At 37.4% G+C, this 19,324-nt stretch overlaps 3 protein-coding genes across 3 annotated transcripts; 1 reads left to right on the top strand and 2 right to left on the bottom strand.

The window, feature by feature from the left end:
- Nucleotides 1-4,389: 4,389 nt before the first annotated feature.
- Nucleotides 4,390-9,835, bottom strand: LOC117630023 (calcium-transporting ATPase 2, plasma membrane-type). Its single transcript, XM_034362723.1, has 7 exons — nucleotides 9,147-9,835; nucleotides 7,856-7,910; nucleotides 5,823-7,771; nucleotides 5,565-5,723; nucleotides 5,265-5,436; nucleotides 4,843-5,141; nucleotides 4,390-4,738 (listed from the first exon to the last, which is right to left on the bottom strand). Exons 1-7 carry the CDS (start codon nucleotides 9,321-9,323, stop codon nucleotides 4,499-4,501), a joined length of 3,051 nt encoding a protein of 1,016 aa, XP_034218614.1. The 5' UTR covers nucleotides 9,324-9,835; the 3' UTR covers nucleotides 4,390-4,498.
- A 2,512-nt stretch (nucleotides 9,836-12,347) lies between these two features.
- On the top strand, nucleotides 12,348-15,423 carry LOC117632413 (mitochondrial outer membrane protein porin 2). The gene is made up of 6 exons (XM_034365876.1): nucleotides 12,348-12,507; nucleotides 12,626-12,693; nucleotides 14,060-14,170; nucleotides 14,255-14,341; nucleotides 14,431-14,639; nucleotides 14,774-15,423. Exons 1-6 carry the CDS (start codon nucleotides 12,459-12,461, stop codon nucleotides 15,078-15,080), a joined length of 831 nt encoding a protein of 276 aa, XP_034221767.1. The 5' UTR covers nucleotides 12,348-12,458; the 3' UTR covers nucleotides 15,081-15,423.
- A 1,754-nt stretch (nucleotides 15,424-17,177) lies between these two features.
- LOC117631551 (60S ribosomal protein L26-1-like) lies at nucleotides 17,178-17,993 on the bottom strand. Its single transcript, XM_034364779.1, has one exon. The coding sequence runs from the start codon at nucleotides 17,826-17,828 to the stop codon at nucleotides 17,388-17,390; it is 441 nt and encodes a 146-aa protein (XP_034220670.1). The 5' UTR covers nucleotides 17,829-17,993; the 3' UTR covers nucleotides 17,178-17,387.
- Between the last annotated feature and the right edge of the window lie 1,331 nt (nucleotides 17,994-19,324).

Genomic DNA, 19,324 nt, shown 5'->3' with positions numbered 1-19,324 from the left:
TGGAACAAACCCCCTTCTTTTGTTCCAGTAGTGGTACTGTATTTTTTTATGGTCATATCCTAGAGAGATAGCAACATCAAACAGGTCAAGCATTGACAGGTGGTTAGCATTACAGTTGTCTGCCCAAGTAACCTTACCCCGAACATACTTCCCCTCTGAAATATAACCTCCATGGTGAATTTCTAGGGAGAACAAATCTGGATCACCTAAAAAAAATAGAAAATTATATATAAAACCACTATTTTACCACACCAACTTTTCTTTACTGCCCAACTACCATTCTAAACTTCAAATCCACTCAGGTCCACCGATAATTATGCAGACAAAACAACACAAATGCTTTGGGACCACAAGTGTTTCATATTCAAAACAGCATATCAGACAACACCACAAAATGTGCAAACAACCGACACCAAGGACCACACAAGCTTAAACAATTTCAAATTGGGAAAATCGATTACTTACTGTACTTGGGAGGAGGCCCTCTGTTCTGCACCTGCAAAGGCAACACATCCAGACTCATGCTGCGTCGAATCAACAGAGCCAAAAGAACCTTTATGAAAAAGCTTTCAGATTCCCTCGATTCCAACCTTAGATTTCGTCCTTTTTCCCGCCCAAATTCCGGTCCCTTTCTAACCCTACCCTACCAATGTGAAAGAGAAGTGCGAAGTGTGTGAGAGAGGAGAGGTTGCTAATTCAATCCGCGCCTAATGCCGAAAATAACCCTCAATCAAACGTCAACGTGGGTCAAATAGACGGACTAATGGATGAAATGTTCGAATTTTGACGGTGGGGGTAACATTGATAATAAAATTTAATTCGAGCCTTTAATTCGCTAAAAAAAAAGGTCAGGTGGTAAGTTGAGAATTATGTACAAGTTCAGGGGGCAATTCAGCAGAATACCCTCACCAAAATGATGCCACTCTGTCATCCATTTAAATTTGAGCTCACTACCATATTTATTTTAACAAATAACATTATGAGATGTGTACATATACATTTAGAGTATTCTTGTAGTACAAATATTTTTATTGATGAAATGAAATAAAATTCAAACTCCACAATATGACTGGAGATTACATTCAATTCCAGTTTTGACCCTTTGTGTAATAAAAAATTCTAAGCAAATATTAAATTTTTTATATATAACAACACATTTTTTCACCAAATGATGTGTCATTCTATTATCCATTCAAATTTGAGCTCACTTCGAACCATATTTATTTGAACAAATAACATTATGAGACGTGCACTTACATATTTTTTATTAGTACAAGCGATAATCTAAACTACAAATAAGAAGGTTTCTCACGCATACGTACACAATTAAGATGTCATGGGGGTTTGAACCTGAGACCTCCAGTCTGCAAGTCAAGGTCCTTTTTCATTTAGCTAGACCCCGTTAGCTTACTAATCTGTAATCGGATTTAGGATAAATTGAATTGAGGAGGAGTTGGATTAAGGAGAATTAGATTTCGAATTCGTATTGAAGTTGTTTTCTAAACCATATAGATTGAGAATAGTTTGATTCCGGATTCCTATTCAAGTTGTTTACTAAATCATATGGAATTTGGGTAGAAGTGGTAATAATTACTAAAATGTTCTCGTTGTTGGGTTGAAGTTAGGGATTTTCATTTGGCTTGGTCCATTGTGAAAAAACTCAGCCCGGCCCGTTGTGGGCTATGGACTTGCCCAACCAGTTGTTCAGTAAGCTGGACTTGGACTAAAGTGTCTAAAGTCCAACCAGACCATAGGCCGGGCCCATTTGAGCCCATGAAAACCTGACCCGGCTGCAAGCCCACATATATATGACTGATGCTGCAAACCCAAGCCCAATACCTCTCTGTTTTGTTTTTTCCTTTCCAATCAATATATAAAGGGGATGAGGAATGCTATTAACAATCGCTCAAAAGCAAGTATTTCCATACTTGCTAGACGCATGTAACACTCTTCCATCTGTCATTAAAGTAATATAAAAAATTATTTTCTGTGGACAATTGCATCGCTGTCCCTCTCTTCCCTCTGTCATGCCTCCTTTCTCTCTTTTTTTCTAAATTCTTTTCTTTCTTCTCTCCATCGTCTCCATCTCTCTCTCATTCTTCTTTCTTCTTTCTTTCTAAATTCTTCTTCTTCTCTTCGTCTCCGTCTCTATCTCCATCTCTCTTTTCTCTATTATCGAACGTTTAGTTTTTCTGGTTGTTAAGCTTTGATGTGATAAGTATAGATGCCTTCTTTCATACACACACATGCATGTAAAAATCTTAATGCTTTAGGGAATTTCAAGATATTTATCAATCTATAAGCTTTTATAAATTTTGGATTGGTATTAGAATTAGTAGCATGATAACTTTGCGGCTTTGCCTGCTTTAGTCCTTATTTATTTATGGTTTCTCTATAAAATGTAGAGTTTTTCTATTTAAACCCCATATTTTTCTGTGTTCACCTCAATACTTAAATCATTAAGCTCTTAAGTTTTATTATTGTGTAAAAAGACAAAAAATGTCATCCAACTTAATACTTAACCTTAGTACATCTATATACACACTCCACCACTCTTCTTCAAATTAAGCAAGTAATTTTTGTTGTGGTTAAATAAAGAGCCATATAAGGATAGCCAACAGCTCTTTGTTACCAAAAACAGAGCCCATTGCTCTGTTATTTCCTGAAAAAATAGGAGCCGCGGCACTTCTTTATGAGCATAGTCCATCTCGTGCTTGTGCTGTGCCTGGCTATCCTACCATCAGTCGAATGATCATGTAAAAATGACTTGTTCGTTTCCTCTAACTGATCTGAAAATCTACAAACATGTTGTTGGTAAAGATTCAAAGTCTTTACCGTGTTCTGTGCGCCAAGAATGATGAATGTTGGTCTGTGTAAGGGTCCAAATCTATAAACATTTCTAATCATTCCAACCTCCAAGCATTTGATTGGTATAATCCATATCGAGATCGTATTGAAAATTGGAAAGAGCTTTCATTTGATAGTGGGGTGTGGGGTGTGAGGTTGATGAGTTTTTTTATTTTTTATTTTATTTTTCTGTTGGATGTGTATTTAGGGTTAGTCTAGGAAGATAGTGAGGTTTTCTTAGAAATTGTGAAAATTTGAATTTAGAAATTGAGGTGAATTTAAAATCTGGGGTAAACAAAGAGAATTACGGGATTTAAATAGAAAAACTCAAAATGTATCCATTGCAATCCTTCTCTTTTAGACACATAATTGGCTGTGGATTAATATGATATTTCATTTTCTGATAATTATATCTCTCTCTTCCAGGACACAGGGATTTCTGGCTCTCGTTACTGGTGATACTGGTGAAATCCGTTCAGAAGTGAAAGAACAAATTGACACAAAAGTAGCAGAGTGGAGGGAGGAATGGAAGGCAGGCAGAGATTGTTCCAGGCATCCTCATCGATGAGGTGTGCATGCTTGACATTTGAGTGCTTTTCATTTTTGAATCGTGCTTTGGAGAATGAGATGGCTCCAATATTAGTTGTTAGTTGTTGCTACCAACAGAGGGATCACTACAATCAGAGGCACAAATTACAAATCCCCCCATGGGATTCCCATTGATCTCCTTGATTGCCTGCTTATTATTACCACCCGGCCTTATACAGAGGATGAAATTTGTAAGATTCTGGACATCGATGCCAAGAAGTAGTTGAGGTGTTTGAAGAGGCAAAGCATTTGTTGACCAAGATTGGTGTCTATGCACCCTTGAGGTATGCTATCCATCTCATAACAGCTTCATTGTTGGCATGTCAAAAGCGGAAGCGAAATATTGTGGAGATGGAGGATATTACCCGAGTTTACCATCTGCTTTTGGATGTGAAGAGATCAACACAATACTTGATGGAGTATCAGAGTCGGTACATGTTCAGTGAGGAAGGCGATAAAGATGATACCAATGCCATGCAATCTTGAGAGATTCCTTTAGACGAAAAGACTATTGTGTTTACTTCTGTATCTTGCTTTACTGACTAGAGAAGCAGCATTGGAACTTTGTTCATGGGAAAATGGCATTACTACACTTTAGGGATGAATCTGTAATCTTCTAATGGGTACTGGGACAGCTAAGTTTTTCTCTGAGAGACGATTCACAAGTAGGTAGCGCAGAGAAAAGAGAATTACACAAAAAGGCTAAAGAAATCATTACCAGAGCAGAAAACTAGTTACATAAAGATAAGAAAATACAGTCTGAGGAATTACAGGACTTGCAAAGATACAGGAGATCAACCTTGTGTTCACCATGTAAAACTTGCATTCAATTGGATTTAGTTAAACAGGAGACTTTGGCTTGGGTAGAATAGCTACTGTGGGCTAATTCTATTCATTAGCTTATAGACAACAACCAAACCAATAATGGTTCATCATCTCATGCAACTTTGCAGGATGGGGAATTTTAAGAGATCTGTTTCCAAATTTAGGCTTCTAAACTCCCTAACTTTTTTTGTTTTCTTAACAAAGAAAAAGAAAAATCTAACCCCTACTTTTATGTAGTTCAAACAGGAATCTTCTTTAGACCAGCAGCAATTGGCATCCCTAAAAATCCAATGAATACGGTGATGAACCATTGTGCCAAGGTGAGGGGTGCTGTGCTTGCAAATTTTCCCAGGAACTCAACAATTATGATTTGGAACAGAACTGTGGAGCCGAGGACTCCGACGAAGACGTAGTTATCCAGTATGCCCTTGAACACATCTATTTCCTCCATCTCACGGGAGCTTATCTCATTAAAAACCTGCAGACCAGAACCAGGTCACATTTTGTGTAGCAGTAAACATCCAAGAGGGTAAAACTTTGAATTATCATGAATTAGTATGAGACCTTTTAGAAAAAGATTACCTGACAAAAGACGAATGTGTTGAAAATGAGAGTGTTAAGGATCACATGAGAATCTGGTCCGTCAAGACCAAACATTGCTGTTCCTTTTGCCTTAAGAAGCCATATCACTGTAAACTGATATAAAGACTGCCCTAAAATATTCCTCCACATAACGTTAGTGATAAAGTTTTGTCTCTTTCCGACCGGTGGACGCTTCATCAACTCATTATTTGGAGGCTCAGTTGCAAGTGCCAGTGCTCCTAGTGTGTCCATGATCATGTTGACCCACAACAGCTGAACAGCTGTGAGGGGAGCACTCCCTGAAGAACAATAATTTGTGCAAAAGCACAAGCAGAAGTGAGAAATGATTTCTATGATGAAAAGAATGGGAAGTCGAAGTTGATAACAGAAGTGGGCAACAAATCAAATGTGAGCATGCTAACCTGTCAAACAAGCTGAGGAGAAGTTAACAATCAAAGCAACTATATTAACTGTCAGCTGGAACTGCACAAATTTTTGAATGTTTATGTAAACTGAACGTCCCCATTTTGCCACTGTCACAATTGTGGAGAAATTATCATCCAGGATTAGAACATCAGCACTCTCTTTAGCCACCTGAAAGAAGGGGAGTATGATTAGCTAAAGGTCTGTTCTGTAACGCTTTCTTCATGATTAAGAAACACCAACAAAAGCGAAGATATCTATCATACAAAGCATTATACTGCAAAGTTATATATACTCACCTCAGTTCCAGCAATGCCCATGGCTAGTCCAATGTCTGCCTCATGAAGTGCTGGGGCATCATTTGTTCCATCACCGGTCACAGCAACGACTTCATCGAATGTGGTCCGCAAGTGCTTCACCAGTGTATGCTTGTCCAGAGGTGAGGATCGAGCCATCACCTACAGAGGAACTCAAATTTCAGTCTCACAGATTCGTAAACCTTACTCAGTAAGGAGACCCAACTGGTTGTGTGACTCAAAAGGAAATGGAGATAATACCTGAATTTTAGGAATGAGTGAAAGCAGTTCTTCCTGGTTCTTCTCCCTGAACTCCGGGCCTTCAATGGCTATGCCATCATCAGTGAGAATCCCACATTCCCTTGCTATAGCCTTTGCAGTATTTATATTGTCTCCTGTAACCATTCTTACTATGATACCAGCTGAACGGCAAATTGCAACGGACTCCTTGACACCGGGACGAACAGGATCTTTAATTCCCACAATTCCTATACAAGTATAACCAGAAACAGGAATAGGATTCTGAGGAGAGAAACCATTTTCTAGTTCCACATAGGCAAGACATAGAGTTCGAAGGGCCTCACAAGCAAATTGCTCAATAGTAACTTTGAGATGGTTGATGGATGCTTCATCAAGGGGAACAATTTCGCCATTTGTATTGATCACCTTTTCGCAGCTGGCCAAAACTATTTCTGAGGCACCTTTGGTGTGTGCTCGCAGACCTCCCTCAGGAAGTTCCAGGATTACCCCCATCCGTTTCTTTGTTGAGTTGAATGGCTCAACTTTAACAAGTTTAGAAGCTTGTCTCTCTGTTTGGAAATTTCCACCAAGTGACAAGCCAAACTCCAATAGAGCAGTGTCTGTAGGTGTTCCCAATATCTCACGCTTTCCCTCTTTGTTAACCACAACGTCTCCGCCAGTGTTACTAAATATTGATTGCAGCAAAAGTTTCTTAGCAGACTCTGGCAGATCAGAGAACAAGCTAGATGCTTCACTGGGTTTGCTCACCTCCTTGACATTCATGCAAATGCATGATTTTACAACAGTCATGCGGTTGGTTGTGAGTGTCCCAGTTTTGTCAGTGCAAATATTTGTGGCTGATCCCATAGTCTCACAAGCCGCCAGATGACGAACAAGTGCTTTATCGTTCATCATCTTCTTCATGGCAAAGGCAAGGCTCAATGTCACAGCCAGTGGCAGCCCTTCTGGGACAGCAACAACAACAATTGTAACTGCAATAGCAAAGTATTCCAACATTTGCCTTGCATCATCTCCAGTCCAGCTCCAGTGTGTCCCCTCAGATAGTTTATGACTAAATAATCCTTGCACCATTACTGCAAAAGTCACAACGGCGAAGAAAAGGCCTATCTTCCCAATAATGGTTGCCACTCCATTCAACTTCACCTGCAATGGTGTTTCATCATCTCCACCTTCACTCAGAGTTGCCATCAACTTACCCCATTGGGTTCTCATCCCAACTGTGGTAACCATCATCTTGCCAGATCCATCTTGGACCTTAGTACCAGAAAGAAGAAAGGGGTTTTCAGCAGTTACCATTATAGGCTCACTCTCACCAGTTAAACTTGATTCATCAATTAACACAGAAAACCCTGAAACAAATAGCCCATCTGCAGGCACTTGGTCACCAATAGAAAGATGCACAATATCACCAGGTAGTAAATCATAAATGGACATTTTCTGCCTGTATCCATTTCTTGTAACTTGAATGTCAATCTTCTTTTTCTCCTTGTCCAAGTCCTTGAACTGTAACGATTGGCGATAATCACTTGTTGCTGTGACAAGCACAACCAACAAGATACTTGCAACAATTCCAAGGCCATCATGGGCACCAATAGGCCATCCTTCCGTTGCTATCCCAACTATCAAAGACACGAAAGCACATACTCCGAGGATCATAAGAGTCATATCCTGAAGGGCTTCCCAAACAAATATCCAAAAGCCCCGTTGTTCACTCTCTGTAAATTTGTTAATTCCATATATCTCTTGTCTGCGAGTCTGCAAATCGGATTCGGTATTGAGCCCATCTTTTACTGATGTGGAGAGTTTTTCTGCAATACCAGCTACCCCACCATGAAATGTCAGCTTCTTTACATCATGGCCTTCAACGATGGATCCCAATTCATCAGCACAAATCTGAAAACCTGCGTCTGTAACTTCCCGAGGTACAACGTAGTCACTTGGTTGCACACCTGCAGACATTAGGAATTTAGAATAAGCATGAACCACCTTGTAGTATGTATCATAATGTTTAACTTAATGCCAAAGAGACTGACCTTGAATAAATTGAAATGCAGCTTTAGAAACCAAAACAGCAATCCTCAATTTCTCCTGCAAAATTCAAACCACAAAGTAATCAATAAATAAGTAAAGAATTTGAAGTTGAAAAATGTAATCTGAGCATCTTCGTCATCTCTTGAGGTGAGGACGAAACACACCACGGTATTGCAAATTTCTGTTCTCCTATCACCAAGTGTATTCTAAGTTCCCACATGGCAACTTATATCTCATTCTCCCAACACCAAGTCTATATACTAAGCACAACACCATGTACCGGTCGAAAATTTTGAGCAAAAGGAAATTGAAAGGATGAGATAAAAGGATGAATTTGAAATTATTGGCAGTACTGCTTCCCCAAGTAAAGAATTTGAACTGATAGCACCCCCACGAACTATAGCAAGACACCCATAATAACCAATTACTGCATTAAGCATTGAGAGATTTCTCCAAGATAACAGATAAGGTTGAACATGATCTAGAAGTTCCATAACATTCAGTCAATTTTGTCAATATGGCGGCAGAGGATTCAAAATTCAAACATATTTGATGTGACCACCAAAGAAGATAATAAAAATTGCACCACCTGAAAACTGACCAATTTGATTTGAATGATCGAAATCCAATTCTGTCAACTGCCCTTTTTTTTGAATGATCGAAAGAATTGGGTTGACTTTATTTTTCAAGAATATTAGGTTCACAGCATCTCCAACCAAGACGCGTTTGACCTAGTTATATAGAGCATGCATGCTATATTTCTCATTCCTTATGTAATCGTACTGATACTTCCGGTTTCATAATTTCTTTAGGAGGAATGCTAGCAACCTTTTTTCTAACCTTCTCCCTTCTACTCATGATAAGTGTCATTTTGCTTACATTTAAAACAATGTCATTAATGCATCACACAATTTAGTATTTATTTTCCAGGTTTACCCTTATTAAATATATTGGCTTTTATATTCCCCTTTGTTTAGTAACCCAAGTCTTTCAATACAGAGTATGTACTACAGCTAATCAAAAAACCCTGTTCTGTTCTCTTTATTCAAAAAATAGCATACCATATTATTTTTATTTTTGTGTATTTATACAAGTGATATCAAGAATCGAAGAGAGTAACCTCCTCGAATATAGGGATAAAGGTTCGTGACCACTTGAGTTATAACACCCTTAGTTGCGTAGCATATTATTAATATATAATATACACCGGCAGCACATAAGGATAAGGCACTTCTAAATAAGAAGAAGAGGAAGGAGAAGAAGAATGGCACAGCAGAGATAAGAAACAAAAACCTGATTGGTACGGCGCATAGCAGCAGCCTCGCTACGCTTGGTAATGTTGGCAGTGAAGCGAAACCTTCGTTTCGGGTTCTTGACAACGCTGCAAAGGTTCCTCCATTTCTGTAACGTTTCTTCAGACGAATGCTTTGCCTTCACTTCCCCGAACTCTTGCAAATAACTCTCCATCATTACCTTTCTTTCACCTTTTTACTAAACTAGTTAATTTGTTACAATCTCCTTACAGAATAAAACACACACACACACACACACATATATAGATGTTGTATGTATTAGCGTAGCTTCAAAGTTCAGAAATGAGCAGTACAGCAAAGCGCGTAGAAAAAAGCACTTTTCAGAAAGGGAAGTTTCAGTGACATTTCGGAGAAGGATCAAAGATAGTGAGGTGGGGACTTGACAAAAAGAAAATGGAATAGCTTTGTGTTCAATTGGGTAAGCGAAAATAAGAGAGACTGAGTGGAGGAACAAGAACAAGAACAAGGACCAGGAAAACAACGAGTGAGGATCCGAAATTCTGGTGGGAATTACAATTACATGGCTCGGGAGCTAATGGCGGTTCATTGTTGCTCTTCCCTAGTCTTTTGGAACAATCACCGGGGTCAACACTCAACTCTCAAATTACCCAGTTTTGGATGTTATTATATAGAGTTTGATTTCAAGCAATTATTTCTTCAAAAATTAAAACATCAGACCGAACACAATAATTTAAGAAAAAATAAAGTTGACGTTTACATTTTGTTAAGAGTAATAAAAAATGTGATGGCAATGTCTTCATAAAGTCACACACGATGTGATAAAAGAAGGTTATTGAAAGGAAATTTAAAAAAGCTGACTTCTAGTACTAACCGCGTTGGCAACGCGTATATCAGAAAAGATGACCAAGACTTGGGAGTTAAGATCTGCTAAACAGTACGCAGACTCCGTTAACTCGTATAGAAGATATGGCAGTTGCAGTGGCACCATCACTTTCCCTCTTTCTTCAAAATCGCAAGATGAAGAAGGACAACCAAATCTCACCATGTCAGATTGAAAACCCACAACTTCCTCTCAAAAGATTAAAGACACTATTTTATTATAATAACAATTTCAACAGATTCCGGTTCAGACCCACAACTTCCTCCCAAAGTTTTCATACTGCCATGGTTGAGGGAGAAGACGAAGCGTTGTGACGCCTATTGAATACTATTTAGTAAATTCAGGTTTTAGTCATAAATTTTTTTTTTTAATAATAAAAAAGATAAATAAAAAAATAAATATCAAGAATTTCTTAGAAATTTTAAAAATAAATAAAGTTAATTTTGTTCATGTTGGCCTCTTTTAAAAAATTTCTTCCTCTTTTGGCCTTTTCCAAACTTGATATTTTTACAGTATTTTCTATGCGTATTGACGGTGTTTGTGTACTGTTAAAGGTATAGACAAGTGTCAAAATTTTAGATAGGAGACAGGTAACTTGGGAACAGGAGATCTGAACTCAAGACTTAGGGACGACTCGAACCTCTTTTTTCATAGAAGTAAAAAAAAAAAAAGAAAAAAGACCGAAACTTCTCCAACAGTTTTTAGATAGGATGCTCAAGTCGCAACAGGCCTCCCACTAATTTTATATTTATCTGCTGCACGTATTATGTCATCCAACTTTAGTAATGAAGCGTCATTATCCGTCACTTTGCCTCGAAATTTTTATGACATGTTTATTAATTTAAAATGGAAGTGAGTATGAATCAAAGTATTAGTCATTTGGAAGCATTTTCATTGAAGTGTTTATTAATTGTATGGCCATTTTTTAAAACTATAATGTAAGTGATGAGCGGCAGCTACATGGTCATTTTAATTGTAATATAATTGATTAATGGTAGATGTTTTCTGACTTTTTATGTTTCACACATGGATACACTTTATAATAATCTTCTATGGCTTGCTTCTCGGTATAAATGAAGATTATAATAGGATAGGAGACCACAAATTAGTCATATAAAATAACTAAGAAGTTTTTTAGTCATTTTAAAAATTAAAAATAATAAATAAACTATTAGCTAGTGTTGGAAGGAAGCCTGAGTTCGCATGTTCGCATCTTAATTTCTTATATCCTCAAGGGATGCAACAACTATAATCTTGATTCCTTGCAAAAGAAGAGTGCCAGCAATTTCTGCAACCAGAGTCTAACCCCTTCCCAAGGACTACGTTATCTTTCTTGGTTTCAACTTTTTCAAGTCACAAACACAAAGTTGCAGTTGCACCAAAGGTCATGCGAAATGTTGAGGCAATTTGGTCCGATAATTTTCAGCATCTCCCACTCCACGTTATGCATGCATATAAGATTGATCAAAGAGGTATCTCTCAAACGTGTATAATCCTCCTAACACATTATTAATCATGATTCATGCTTACTTTAGCATCAAACTTTGTGTAATTTACAATTAAAATATCAACTCGTAGTTAGTTAGACATGCTAGTTAAATAGACAACTTTGAAACGAGAAATTATTTAGTGTGACCGTCACACCATCACGTAGTGTTATCAATTCACTCATATTATAATACGTGTATGTATCTATTTATTACTCATCATGTCATTCACTCGTATTTAACACAACAATTAATAACACCACATCCCTATTTTCCCTTAGAAACATCCTCTTTGACCTATTTGGATTGGAATTCAATTTGAACATGGCCGTGTTTGATAAGGCATTGCTTTGCTTCATTTGATTCAAAAACTTCTGCCATCGTATCATTTTATAATTCTACAAGCAGGCCGATGACTTTAATTCCTTTTTAGGCCCAAAGTGCTTTCAATTGGATTAGCCTTTCATTCATGTGGCTGTGAGCCCAACGAAGATTGTACCATGAATTTCCCTATTTTATATTTTTCTTAAAATTATCCTATTTATGACTCGAATTTTCTTAAAATTAACTTCTGTGTGTTTCTTTGTGAAAAATTAAAATATTAGTGATTCATCTGATAATTTTTTGTTAAGTTAATCATCAAATCATTGATTCTTATTTCTTGACCCTAAATTAATAACTAATTAATTCCACAAATCAAGAAGAGAAGAAGCAGAAAGGAGTACCTGAGGTTTGGAGTATTGAAATCCAAGTACCTGAGGTTTGGAGTATTGAAATCCAACGGTTGGAAAGAGACGTGGCAGCAGGAGACAATGACAACCGTTGATAAGAGCACAAACTTGCCACCACGAAAATAGACAAAGCAAAGCTCTTCGCATTTTCATTTTCGCTTCCTCACCTCTCTCTCTCTCTCTTCCCCAAAATTACAGACTCTCTCTCTTTCTCTCTGTCCGTCTCTGCAACGATGAGCAAGGGACCTGGACTTTTCTCCGACATCGGCAAAAAAGCCAAAGGTAAAGAATCGGTTTTTCTACTGATCACTCACTTCTCCTCTTCGTCTTTGTACTGTTATGCGCTGACTCGATTACGTAATTTTCTGTTGAAAACGCTGCGTTCTGGCTTTGTTTGCAGATCTTCTAACGAAGGACTACAACTCCGATCAGAAGTTCACCGTCTCCACCTACAGCGATGCCGGTGTGGTAGGCACTCTAAGCTCTGATTTGATATGTATTTAGCCTCACTGGCACATAAAACGTGTATATCTAATTGAATAATTGAGAAATGTACCTTTTGGATCGTATTTTAGGGTTTGGATCGGTGTTTTTTTTTTTTTCCTTTTTCCTTAGTTAGATGATATTGGCAACCGTATGCTATTTTTATCATCTTGTTCGAAATGGAGTCTTAAGCATTTGATAATTGAGTCATTCTGTGATTTGTAGCTGTGCTCCAAGGAACTCAGTTATGCCCATTCAGTACTTTTATATTATATTATAATTGTTTATTTAATAAGTTATGTTTTATATTTCACGTTTTTTTTTTTTGCTTTGCAACTTTCACTTAATAAGCATTTGATAAGTATGTTTAAACTGTTGTTGCATCTAGAAATTCTTTTGAGGTTGGAGTACTAAATTTTGGTGTTCAATTTGTCCTTTCTGCTGTTGAACAGTTATGTATGTCCTTATCTTTGTTTTTCCTGAAAAATGGAAGAGGATGGATTGGGGGAGGGGTTGTCAAGTTTTCATGCGTTTTGTGCTTGAAGTTCTTCTCTTTTGGGATTTTTTGTAAAAAAAAATATCATTTACTCTCATGACAATGCCTCAATCTTCCTCCTATTCATGTGTGCATGTGCAGTGTTGTTAACTGCGGATTGCCTGGTTTTGGAAGATGTTACTCTTTGTTGTCGCTCCCTGTGCAGCTATTTTATTTTTCTCATTCTATTATAGGTTTAGACTTTTGTGTGCAGGGAATATGGTTAGTTACTATTTAAAATGATATTAAAAGCTAAATCTCACAACTATGTTTTAAGATTCACCCTGATTAATATTTAAGCAATATTGTTTTGAAGCTTCAAAACTTAAGCTCGTAGTACCTTCTATACTTTTGGTATTTGCTTCATGAAAGTGGACACCTGAAGTGTCAATCCTTACAGTTCTTGTGTAGCGAGCTGGAAGGGATATCTTATTTCTTATGTTGAGTTGTGTCCATCATTTGTTATTATTATTAGCATTACAGTTATTATTTGAATTCATGTTTACAACTCATAGTTTTCATTTCCTACTATGCTTCAAGATCCATGCTGGTCAGATTTAAATTCCTAAGTTTACCCTTTTGAAGCTTCAAAAGCTTGAGTTAGAATGTTAGTTTGGCAATAAAACTGTTGGCTGCTTAGTATTCAGGTTGATTAATAGTGGAAAGTACAACTCTTTTAGATCAAGTAAACCTTGAGATTATAGTAGTGTTGGTTTTTTGTGTCTCTTCCTGGAAGTTGTCTTGTGAGTTTATTCCTTTTTATTTGAGCCATAATATAAGTTTATGTTCCAAACCTCTTCTTTTTGCCCCTTTTAGGCCCTCACGTCAACAGCGGTGAAGAAAGGAGGACTTTCCACTGGGGACATCGTGACACAATACAAGTACAAGAACACTGTGGTTGATGTCAAAGTTGACACAGAATCAAATGTGGGTTGCGTCGTTTGTTGAATATATTACAAGCAATATTCTTGTTGTTTTAATGATGTCTACTTTTCTCTCTCGATTTGGCAGATCTCAACAACCTTCACGATCAATGAGATTGTCCCATCAACAAAGACTATTGCTTCATTCAAAATACCTGATCATAACTCTGGCAAGGTATAAAATCTGGGATCTTTAGACTAATAAATCTCTATATTGGGAATTGTGCTTAATGATATAATAATTACTTGGCCTTTATTTTGTAGTTGGAGGTTCAGTACTTCCATGACCATGCAACCTTCACTACAGCCGTTGCCTTGAATCAATCGCCAGCCATTGATTTTTCAGCCACAATTGGTACCCCAACCATTGCATTTGGTGCAGAAGGGGGTTATGACACTACTTCTGGAAACTTTACAAAGTACACTGCTGGAATTAGCGTGAACAAACCAGACCAGTCTGCTTCAATAATTCTGTAAGTGTTTGTAGTTTAAACTCTGTTATCGTAAGCAATTTTTGTTTCTTTCACTTTTGTTGTAACTATTTAGAACCGTAGGAACTTTTCTAGTCTTAATATTCAGATATCTTCTCTCCCTCTCTCTCTCTCAGGGGTGACAAGGGAGACAGTATAAGAGCATCTTATGTGCATTTTCTGGATGTGTTGAAGAGGACTGCTACTGTGGGAGAGATCACTAGAAAGTTTTCCACAAACGAGAACACTTTCACAGTGGGAGGGTCATATGCTATTGATCTTCTGACTGTAGTGAAAGCTAAGCTCAACAATCATGGAAAGCTGGGGGCCCTCCTGCAGCATGAGGTCATACCAAAGTCGTTGGTGACAATATCTGGGGAGATTGACACCAAGGCCCTGGACAAAAATCCCAGGTTTGGAGTGGCCATTGCCCTCAAGCCGTGATTTTTAGGCGTTAATGATGCCTTGCTGGAACGTAATACCTGGTTCAATTTTTTGGCTGGCTCTTGAGAGGAGCACTTAATAATTAGTTTCCACAGAAACATGTTTCCTAGTCCTTGATCACTGTGGATGGATTGTTTGATGCTCGGGCTCTACCGTGGTCTCCTTTTGTTCTTTTTCTCTATATTCTTTTGGCTTATAACTGTAGGTCGCCAAGGCGTTGCACATTCTAGTTTCGTTGTATGGAGAAACCTTAGAATTCTGATTGATAGAGAATTTGTTTACATATGTTGTGCCAGGTGATATGCCACTTGTCTGTTTGAATGAATCCACCTGCCGAAAGTAACGCCAATGGTTTTTATGAATGCAAAATTGATCTTGCCAACAAACTATACGTTGCCCTAGTTGTGGATAGTTTCTTTCTAGTTTCTTTCTAGTTTCTTATAAAGCCTTTATCTCAAATATGTGGCATTAGCCTATTGCTAATACAAGAAACTATGCCAAAAGTCGAACGAGAGGAACAAAGTATGACATAAAACAACATTCTGAACCAATAAACAAACTCAGCCACCACGCTAAGAAGCAAGAATCAGCAACTAGGATACTTAAAAAAAACACAAAAATAATGAATAAATAAATAAACTGGGATACTGATACAAGTTAAACTCTTTGTGGTCATCGTTTCAAGTGTTAGGTGAAGACTCAAATCAATTAGTTCGGAATAGCTAGGGAGAGTTGAGTTGCAAACAGCCGTGCTCAATGCATGTTCAAATTTCATAATATGTCTTATTTTATCGGCAGTCGCGAGCCATCTACACAGTCGGATTAGCCGTTGGGCGTAAGTTGTGCCTAGCAGACTGAGAGCAAGGGATTTGCTGAGTGGGGCATATCTACGGAGAATGAGATGGGTGAACTAGACAAATTTAAGTAGGGGGTTGAACGAGCGAGCTAGAAAGAAATGCGTAGTAGGATCTGTTACTTGCCTAGAATAATATAATCCTACAAAAAGTTGATCCAACAGGGAACTGAATATCATACCAAGTTAGGATCTCAATAAACAGCAAGGAAATGATCCAACAGGGAACTGAATATTATATGATACAAGCAATACCAGAGGTGAAAACTAAACAACGAATTTCAGAAGGCAAAACATACAACGATGCATCGATGAGTGAGATTGAGATAGAGAGGTGAAATACTTATAGATTGGAGAAAGCAAACACAATTATTTATGCAGACTGATGATAAAGTACCAAGATTTGCTAATTCAAGATCATTTTGAAGCTACAACGAATCCACGACTATAAAGAAATGCTCACCACAAACAGAAATTTTGTTTTAATTTTCAAGAGCATAAAGCACTCATCATTTGACAGTAATAGGAACATGCCACAAGACGTGTATAATTTTACTAAGAAGAAACGAGAAAGTAATCAACCACTTCTAGTGAGTAATGTATACTCTTACTAAGACGGAAGAGACGAGTTTGTTGGACAAACTTAGAACCAACTGTAACGCAGAGAACAGACCATGAAAAATTATCCTTTGATGGCTCCAAAAACTGAAACACCTTACACATTATTATTCTACAGTATCTATAAGAACAATTAAACCCACATACATCACATCACGGATTCACTGCCCATAATGTAATAACAGCTCAATATCATACTAAAATGGAAGTCAGCGAATTCACTCACGGCATTTGTTTACTTTCATTTTAGTATGATATTGAGCTGTCATTACATTATGTGCAGTGAATCCGTGATCCGTGATGTGATTTACTGCACACACATAGAGTAGCTAAACCAAGTCAAATCAAGTCCTAGAGTAACCAAAATCTCAATTGGAAGGCAAAATCATCAATGCAGCAAAAACCCTAGTCCATATGCAATAACAAGGCCTATATTACATTGTAAATTCACCCCCTTCCCTCTTCTCATATGCAAGACCAAGCATATAACACTGGTATTGAACACAATAAATATACAACCCTTCATTTGGAATAACATATGTATGATGCAAAATAAAAAACTATCAGCAGGGAAATCACAAACCAGCAATCAATCAAAATCAAAATCAAAATGAAAGCATATAATATAGGCATAAATAAATAAATAAATAAATCCAAAACTATTTCCAGGAATACCACAGCATAAAAAAAGAGGACAAGATCCAAGCCTCAAAAGACCCTCAAAGAGATCATTAAACGCCAAATCCATCAATGCATAATGAAAATTCAAGTGCTGACAATAAAAGCTCATTTGACTGTCGCTAATCTTACTAACAAAAACACAAACCAAAATGAAATCAATCAACGTTCTGCATGATATCCTCAGCTGTGAACTTGGTGCCCTTGTCCTTGTCCGCAGCGGCGCGACCCTTTGCCTTGCGGTCTAGCAGAGACTTGCGGTCCTTGTCGATCCTGAGCTTGGTGATGACCACCTTCGATGGGTTGATGCCGACGTTGACTGTGGAACCGTTGACCTTCTCTCTGGTGATACGCTCGATGTGGATGACCCACTTTCGGCGATACACCTGGACAACCTTGCCTTCGCGGCCCTTGTAGGTCCCGCGCACCACCTGGACCTCGTCGTCCTTGCGCACCGGCATGGATCGGGCGTTGTGCTTGGCGCGGAGGTCTGAGGAGAGGGGCGCGCTCATCAACACCCGCCTCACGCTCGACGGCGCGGTGAAGTGAGCCTTGCGGTTCTTCCGCCTAGAGCTGGTGACGCGGGGATTGTACTTCATTTTCGCTCTCCTAGGGTTTGGCTAGGGTTTTTTCTGGCTGTCATTATAAAGGGAAGATTTGAGCAGACGACGTCGTTCTAGTAGGTTTTCTGTTTGTTCGTCGTTGGTCTCAATCGGTGATATTGGGCCGGATGAACATGAGGCCCTCATTTGGCTATGGGTTCTACTTATAAGGCCGTATAAAGCCCACTCGAACACGGTACGATGTATTATTGGGCCCATATAGACCCACTTAAGCCTCGTTTCGAACACGGTATGAGATATTATTGGGCCCTCGTTTCGAACACGTATGTGGAGCACTTGTCCAATTGAATAGTCCGTCCCTAAAACGTAGGACGTGGCGCCATTTTAACCAAAATTTGTTGTGTTTAATTTCCATTGTGTGTTTCTTGCCAATTTTCCATTGTTCAAACCTTTCTATTCTATGTATTGATATTTTTGCTTCTGTTGATGGTATGTTGTGTGTATGTTACAGTGGAAAATTTCGGATTTTCCAACAAGTAATTTTTTATTTTTATGTTGAGAAGTCGAACACTATTTTTTATTATCGCCATTGAGTGAGGGGGGGGGTACCTGCAAGAAAACACTCCGACGCTCAAGTCAGTGTTCGTTCATGAATACTGCAGTAGAATCAATCATACCTCTCTCTCCTTATGCTGGGAAATTAATTGGCCTTTTATATGTACTAAACCCTTAGGGGTCGTTTGGTACACAGGCTTGGCTTGGACTAAATTTAGTACTATGTTTGTTTCATTTAATTCTAGTCTTAGATGGGATTGCTAGTACCGGGCCCACCAAAAACACCTCCTTATGAGGGGACTACTAAGCCCATGTAGAAATGAATGATTAACTAGTCCTATGTTCACCAATGTATAAGATACATATATTATATTGTAATACTAATAACATATATTACTATTATTATTATTACATACACATATACTATAATGTACATATATACACGTATATACACATATACATGTATATATATATAAACACATATATACATATATAATATATATAAATACATATAGATATATACACGTATATTATTATTATAATATACCCATATACACATACATATTAATATTATAATAATAGCATACATGTATATATGGAATATATATATATATATGTAATATATATAATATTATATATTATAATACATATACGTATATTTACATATATGTGTATATATATATTATACCCATGTATGTATTATAATATACATATACATATGTATATACACATATACATTATATATTTACAGTCATGATCTCTTGGACCCCATATTTAATGTCACCACCGTTGGATAAATTAATACATAATAATCATATATATATATTTATATATATCATTTACCATTGGATAATATATATGTATGTATGTACATTTATATTATTTAAAATATATAATATTATTATAATATACTTATATACATGTATATACATATATATATATATATTATATGTATGTATATATATTATATATATTAT

The sequence above is a fragment of the Prunus dulcis genome, chromosome 6 (assembly GCF_902201215.1).
Source record: "Prunus dulcis chromosome 6, ALMONDv2, whole genome shotgun sequence".
NCBI classification, from domain to species: domain Eukaryota; kingdom Viridiplantae; phylum Streptophyta; class Magnoliopsida; order Rosales; family Rosaceae; genus Prunus; species Prunus dulcis.
Note: the sequence above shows the minus strand (reverse complement) of the source record. Positions and strands in the feature narration are given on the sequence as shown.